At 38.5% G+C, this 8,022-nt stretch overlaps 1 protein-coding gene across 1 annotated transcript; it reads right to left on the bottom strand.

Moving 5' to 3' along the window:
* Window positions 1–610: 610 nt before the first annotated feature.
* Window positions 611–4,719, bottom strand: PCNP (PEST proteolytic signal containing nuclear protein; the record flags this gene model as incomplete). Its single annotated transcript, XM_009704682.1, has 4 exons — window positions 611–991; window positions 1,961–2,016; window positions 2,525–2,599; window positions 4,499–4,719. Coding segments are annotated over 4 exons (482 nt in total), but the record flags the coding sequence as incomplete, so codon positions are not given.
* Between the last annotated feature and the right edge of the window lie 3,303 nt (window positions 4,720–8,022).

Genomic DNA, 8,022 nt, shown 5'->3' with positions numbered 1-8,022 from the left:
TTCCTTCTAGGCATAGTAAAGAAAAATATTTCAACCAAATGTGAAGCTTAATGTACATTAGCTTGTCTTTTTGGTGGTGGCTTTTGTGTACCACAAGGAAATGCTAACAAGCACTACTCAAGGCTAATGATTTCAAAGGAGCACGCTGAAAATACTGATTTACCTTTGTAGTGAATATTCTTTACAGACTGTATCTAATATACAGACAAGGCCCATTTCCTTACGACGAAACAGGCCACAGAAGGTTACACATTCTACATGAAGTTTTAAACAAAATTAGAGCTAAGTTACCAGAGCCACTCAGAGCAACATAATTCCTAGTTTGCAGACTTAACAAAAGGTGACTGCAGGGAGGAAAAAAAAAAAATCCAGGTTCTTATTATTTCCTGCATAAGTTTATATTCAAATTAATAGTCCAGTAACACTTCTTGCACAAGACAATGCTCCTCTCTTTAGCAGTATTCCTAGGAGTCAACTCTTTCTCCTGTTATGAAGAGGGAGCCAGAAGTGAGAATGCGAGAGCATTCAATGTTAACCTGATTAAAGAGACAGTAACCTTTTTCATCCCCCTTAATTAATCACTGACAAAAAAAAAAATCTTAAAAAGGTACCACTCCAATTTCTTTATTATCTGTAACCTTTTGAAACTAATCACATGGAACTACAAAATTAGCAAATGCCTTGAAATCTGTATACAAAACATAAATTACCTCTAATTTCAAACTCAGTTATTAGTGTACCACTCAAAATCTTTAAAAAGTGGCTCCAAAGATAGTCTTATACCATTCTTAAAAAAGGAAACTGTTCCTTTAATGTTACACCCTCCCCTCCCCCCCACACCCAACTCTTAATCCACACCACTTAGTTGTTTTCTTGGTCATGGACATTTCCAAGATGAGATTTTATATTTCGTTCCCATAGCTTCTGGTTGTCAGAAAAACCATGCTTTCCTTTATTGAAGGAATTTGGTCCTGCTGAGGTTGGCGTATCCCTGTGAAAAGTAAAACAAGATCAGTTGAGAAAGTCAGCTCAGCTACAGTAGTTTGTGCAACATGACACTGAAAACACCAATTTCAAGTCCAATGCCATCAGAAACTACCACACCATTTCTTTCCATTACATCAGGAGTCCTCACTATTAGCAACTGTAATTTGGCCACAGAACTGGTCTCTCTGTAGCACGTCAAGACAGAGCGATGAGATGGGGCAGCAGAGGAGGTGGGAGTGGAAGCAGCAGCTGCCAGCTGTGAAGAATTTGTTGCAAAGGCTACAAAATTGAGGATCCAAATTTGCTACTGGAGGAAAAAAAAAAACCACCCTAAACAGTAGTGAGCCTCTAGGGAACTGACTTTAAAAGCAGTCTATCTTGATAAACGCCTTTAAAATATATATGCTCAAAATTCATCCCTAACTTAAGTGAAGCCTCCTTTGAAAATGTCCTTGTTTATTTTAGGATTGGCTCTATACTGTCTCAAATCTGTGGCAAGCAGAAGAACTGTCTACATTTGTTTTAAAAGTAAACAAGAGATTCTCTGTTTCTCTGAAAGAGATGATTCTCATCTTCCCCTCACATGGGAGTTTAAAAATCTGATCAGACTACCCTACTTTGGGACAATTTAAAAAACGGAGAACTAGAAAGATCCAAAGTTTAGCAGCAAGCAAGTACTCCCACCTATTACCTTTCCAAGAAGAAAACAGAGAGGATTCCATCCCAGAGAGGATTTATTCCTCAGAAAGAAGCCAATTAAGATCCAAAGCGCAAATGTAAATGTACTACTTTTAACCTACAGGTGAAACATTTGAAAATACCTGCATTAAATTTTTCTTGTTCCTGGAGACAAACCTTTTGAACCTATTCTATGTTCCTCTATTTCTAAACCACCTGCAAGATCTGACCTGCACTGGAGGAGGTATTCTCATGCACTCACGCTTTTCCAAACCATAGTTAAAAGCTGACCTACCTTCCAATGTTCTTCATGCGCATCTTGGCTTCTGGAGGCATTTCTTCTGGTTCACTCTACAGAGAGAAAGGAGGTTAGAGCGTGGCTGGGTGCTGCCTTTTGAACATTTCCAACGCCTGAGAAGATAAAGTATGGACTACAGCCCTACAGGAAAGCAAAGTGACTTAGGACAAAACAGAGATTCTAAAAGGTTATGGAAATACAAATTCCTTTGTTCACCTCTGTGTAAGAAGGAGCAGTAACACGACAATAAAATATTTAGCAAATCAGAAGCAGCACAACTTTTGTTCACCTCCCCTTTAATGAGCCCAGAAAAAGCAACTATTAATTCAAATTACATTGTGCACCTCTTTTTCAGGGTAAAGTTATCAGCATTCTACTGATTTCTCGAACCAAGACAGAGCTACAGAGTTGTATATTCTTAAACAGAAACACAAGAGATGTTTCTAGGCTGAAAATCCCTGACATTTAGGTAAAGGACCTCAAATGACCCACTCCCTCTGCCTAACTCTTACTCACACCAATGGTACTTTAAGTCGTTTTGATCATTGGCTTATTACTTACATCTTCATCTTCATTGAAAGCTGCTGCTACGGAAAGGGTTTTTGGAGCAAGGGTTGGAACAGGCTCTTTAGGCTTCTGAAAAAGACCAAATGCACAAGTAAGTCTACTAACTCAAAAAAGCTACCCTTGGTATTTTAAATATTTCGGTAAAATGAAGTCAAACATTTTCACTGAAATGGGCAATGAGGGGGAAATGTGGTTTTTGTTTGAATCAAGCAGATAAAAGTTTCTCTCTAACGAAAAAGGAAAATGGCTGCTCACTTGTGTGAGGTACATTCTGAAAAGCCAGTCAAGCCCTCTCATACTACAATTCCCCACAGGCAAGCCTTAACTTTTGTAGCACGCTGCAGAGGTATGCAGCCACTGGTGCACGCCATGAAAAATTAAATCAGAACCTGAGTAAGTTGTGGTATTCAAAACTTTACTATGTCACTGTTTCCATTACTCTTTTGGAGTATTCTTATCCATCAATGCTGGGAAGATGAACATGTTTATTTCTTGTCTTTTAACAACATTATGGCTTTCCAGCTTAAAACAATTCAATACTTTTAAGCTAGCATCAGTGTGCACCACGTAGTTCAACAAATATAGTGCTCCTTTAAAAAGTATTATTTGATTTCCAATAAATACCTTCCTCTAAAGTGTATGAAGCTATCAAACTTACAACTGTTACATGTAATACCGCAGAGATATTGAAAGTAACTTCAAGACCACTAAGAAAGCATTGAGTCAGCAGTAATAGTTTGCTTCTACAGTACTACCAATTATCTATATCAATCGTATACAGTGCTTCCTCCATTTTGATTTTATTGGCGATTATTTCCATATACACTCATAGTTTCCAAGCTGATACTGCAGCAGAGTCCTTATGTGACTGTCTACAGCTATTCCTCACCAATAGCGTATAACATATAAATATTGTGCATTTTTTAAAGCATGAGTAACATACTAAGGGAGTAAAAATTACTAAAAAGAAACAGGATAAGTTCCAGCACTGTCCAATCTGATGCACTATCAGTCACCCACTAAATTCAGCAAGCCAGAAATCCTGAGCCAAATTTATTGCCACTGGAAGTATCTTTCTACATGAGAAATCAGAGATTGCTAGTGGCTCAGAGAAGGCAGCTTTGTCAATTTTTCCAAAGTCTGAGCTGACCTGATTGCATTTATACCCTAGAATGCTGCCAGCCCACATCTCTCTCTCATCTCAAAATAACAGAGCACTCTTTTCATCCTTTGCAGATCTGTAAAATACTGGCATTGCAGGTGCAAGCCTTTCATGATTACAGTTTGAATTTAATGCAGACAAGGATTATAACGTATCCATCACAGTGGTACGTGGGAAGTGTAAACGAACTGTACTAAATAGAGCGGCAGCATCTGGCTTGTCCTTGCCCAAGCTGGTAGAGGACCACTTTGGTAGTAAAGAGAAGCATCAGATTCACATCTGAACAAGAACAAGGATACCTTGTACTGGACAATAAAGGGGACCAGAATTCTTAGAAACCTATGTAACAAAGCCTCATCTCTTGCATTTCCCCATGCTAAAATAAGATCTTTGGAGTGGAGGATGACTTATTAAGCCATCTAGGAGATGCTTTCTTGTAGCTTTAAGCATCCTATGCAATGAAGCTCCCAGTACTCACCTCAAAGTAGGCTGAACAGTTTAACAAGTCTGCTCATTCCCCTCAGGAAATTATTCGAGACTTATCAAATCTCATTACAAAATTATTCTGTATGTTCAAAGATCTACAGTTCGTTTCAATCAAGTCATACTTCCTGAGACAACTGACCTGGTATTAATCACCTTGAAGTACTTACACATACACGATAGCTGGTCCTGCAATGCTTTCTTAAATTTTATCCAAGTTACCCTCATGTAATTCAAGGTTTTCCTTCTGCAAGGAAGACTCCCCAAAGTACCTCCCCCTTTGCCTCACTTTCCCTAAAATTAAAAACCCTCAGACAACTTACAGTTGCTCCTAGTTTGATGGATATTGCAGATGCCTTCTTTGCTGTCTGACTGCCTATGGAAAATCCAAACTTGGACATTTTGGCAGGAGCAGGCTTTGTGGTGAAGTCTTCAGCTTCTTCATTAGCTGCCCGTTTCTCTGCGCTGCGACTCGAACTTTCTCCTCCATTACTGGAAGAAACAGTCTTAGTTTTCACAGGTTTTTCTGCCTCTTCTTCAGGTCCTGGTGAAGTCGAAACAACTTACCAAGATGAGCTATTTTTACTGAGCAGATTGATGGGAGCAGCAACCTCAAAAAGCATTATACTTTGGGTGCAATAGGTAAAGTGTTTTTAGTAACAGCAGTTTCCACCAATGTACATTTAGTGGACAGCAAAACACAAAGAGGAGAAGAAACTGCAAGCACTCCACACTACTTGTAAAGAACTTCTTGTGTATGAGCCAGGAAAACAATCTTGAAGCACCATCTCTTTATTTAGTATGGAAGTCAAAGTTCACGTAGTAAATTAAATGTAGATGACTACATCTTTTTAGGGTTTAAGTTGCCATAGATAAGCTTTCATAATTGGAATCTCAATTTCAAATCTAGAGTAGATAATCTAAGTTAAAATTAATTCTACTAAATTTCTACAAAAACATGTCCATGCCAGTCTCTAGGCTTGTCTGGCACAACTCTAAAACCATGGAAGTGACTATAGTGAGGCCGGCTGTCTCAATCATGTTTCAAGTCACTGCTTGTCCGCATCTCATCTGTAATAAATCTGCCAAGCTCTGCTTGAGGAAGGAATCAGCACTAGAAAAACATATATATAGATTTCACCTTTTCTGGTTTTGTATAAGTCATGGAAAACATAGCAGCTAAACAACAATCCACAGAGAAAAAAACCACTCAAATCACATTTTCATTCCTATACGCTCAGTTTCTTCAGCTACACCAAGAGACAAAGGTGTCTTTGGAAAACTCATACTGAACATAGTAAATGCTTCAGCAAAAATACATTTCTCTGCTGCTGCAATAAGCAAATCACTGCAGCAGCAGGAGAAAAAAAAAGCCCAAACATTGGGGAACACACAGGGAAGTGCTCATACTATCAGCCTAAGAAAAACTGGAGCTAGCACCAGTTCCTTATCATATCAAGTGGATAACAGGACTCTCCATGCACAGCAAATTCAGACCATCAGGGAAGAAAGCTCTTTACACTGCTCTCTAACAGCAAAAAGCTATTAAGTAAGATAGACCAATGAGAGAGAAGCTAGTCTGAACTGGAGGTCAAGAAGACTGTAGCTCCAAGAAAAAAAGAAAGCAAACACCACCAAGAGAAAGAAAAACTAAAGACACCGTTTATATATATTTTTTTCTGCAATTTCCCAAAACATAAGCAGTAGAATATACCCTTTCTACCACACCCTTCTAGCTACCAAGATAATAAGTGATTGGAACAAAAATGTATTTATTATTCACCTTTGGAAACATGGTGGATCAAAAAAAAAAATTAATAACTTTAACCATTTTTGCTCTATCAAAAAATGGTACTAATCTGCACCACTAGAAATTTGACCCAGAAAACATAGATAAAAATGTGACAAACAAAGAGGGAAATTTTTTTAAACAAGCAAAATTTACACAAGTGACCTTGGGTACTGGTTGCTGTCTTAGCACAGTTTCCCAAGCAGCAATCTGCAAGGCTATGAGATGCTCTTTACAGTTAATCCATGAAGTCACATTAAACAAAATATTCAATTACAAGTTCAGTCTAGGTGCACTAAGGAACGTAAGGTGGCTTGAGGGCAGGTAGAAGATTCATTGGCCTTAAAAGTGTTGGAACCAAAATCCACAGCAGCCCAAATCTCAGGGCACACTGGACCAGTCCAGGTTCCTAAGCTAATGCTAGCTTGAAGCTAATTAAACTGCAGCTTACTTCCTTTACTGCAAATTCTAGGTTATTGCTAAGCACAAGATGAAGCCTAACACAATCTACCCGCATCTGTTTTAGCATCAAAATATTAAATAGCTTCCCTCTCAAAATTAGCTCCTATCACCACTGCATTCTGAATGTTACTTCTACTAGGCTCCACTTAGGATGAACTGTAGACTGATGAAAGAAATACTCTTATTTGCTGAAGGAGCTATAGGACAATTGGACAATTGTTCCTACAGGAGTGTAGGACAATTGGGGTAGGTGAGGAGGAGTCGTTGTGCTGTTCTATATTTGCAGGAAACAAAAATGCAGATGTATATTATCCATTAAACAGATCTCTCCCACCACCCATACCAATGCATACATATTTTTCAAGACATTAAGGCTTCTTTATTATTTCCTAGAGATGTCAAGGTCATCCTTCACCTATGGAAAGCACCAGTACTATTTTGAAAACTAGTCTGAGCAGTGCTTTTTTCATGCATCACAGTAATAAAAAGCTTCACAGATGAGTTTTACTCGTAAATATCAACAAGCTATGTAAGTGGACAACTTCCACTATCTAGGTGGTTTAAGTGACAAGACTGACAGTGCTAGCTGCACAGCATTTCAGGATCTCTTGTCCCTGGGAGCGTGGCTGGTGGTGCTGGGAACAAACCAGTCACAACTAAGTTAACTTTAAGGTAAACCCCACTGACCTTGGTAAAAGCTGAAGACTCTAAATTGCTTTCAAAAATCATCAGGGAGTAACTATCCTTCCTTAGGGCCAATGTACCATAACTTATTAAGATCATGTTCCAGCACACCAAACAGTACAAAAACTGGTATGGATAACTGACTGATGCTATCCAGCTACTGTACTACTAATAAAAAAAACCCCACCAAACCAAAAACCCAAAACCCCAATAGAGAATCAAGAGCCAAGGAACCACCTAAAATCAAGTATTACTGTTCATATTTTAGCGATTATCAGAAATAACATTCACTGTTTAGGCTATTCTAATTGGTTTACAAGCTTGATTTAATCTTTCAACGGATCAAAGAAATGTCTTCTGTCTACAGATATATTTAAATAACAACAAAAAAAAAACCACACAGGAAAGGGAAGCTTTATCTTTGCAAAGACGCTGTCTTCTCAATTTTAAGTCAAGGAAGAAAGAAGGAAAGAAACATATGATTAAAAATTTTAGGAGAACTTATAAGTAGTACACAAAATGACAGGAATGTCCAGTCATAATATAAACACTATAAAACCAAACAGAAAACTTGCAGAGTGCTGCTAAGTAAAAAACACGGGATGCTTAAAACGGCAAATAAGGAATATGCACCGTACCCATCTTTAAAAGGTATCACAGCTGTTAAAAGCTAATCTTTAAGGCGTTGCCTTCATCCTTGCCAGCAGCAACAGTCAAATTTCTCTCAATACACGGCAGAAATATTCTGCATATTTTTAACAGAGAGAGAAATAATGCATTTACGTGGACAAGGAAAAGCTGATAGATTTTTTAAAAAGCTCCTGTAAGGCTGAGGCTAATCCTCAAGCATGAGGACAGCGGGCCCAGACCTCGGCCTCTCCTCCAGCGCAGCCCCCTCAGGCCCGGGCCGCC

Source organism: Cariama cristata, unplaced genomic scaffold (assembly GCF_000690535.1).
Source record: "Cariama cristata isolate BGI_N322 unplaced genomic scaffold, ASM69053v1 scaffold2090, whole genome shotgun sequence".
NCBI classification, from domain to species: domain Eukaryota; kingdom Metazoa; phylum Chordata; class Aves; order Cariamiformes; family Cariamidae; genus Cariama; species Cariama cristata.
The sequence above is the reverse complement of the archived record's forward strand: the minus strand, read 5'-3'. Positions and strand labels throughout refer to the sequence as shown.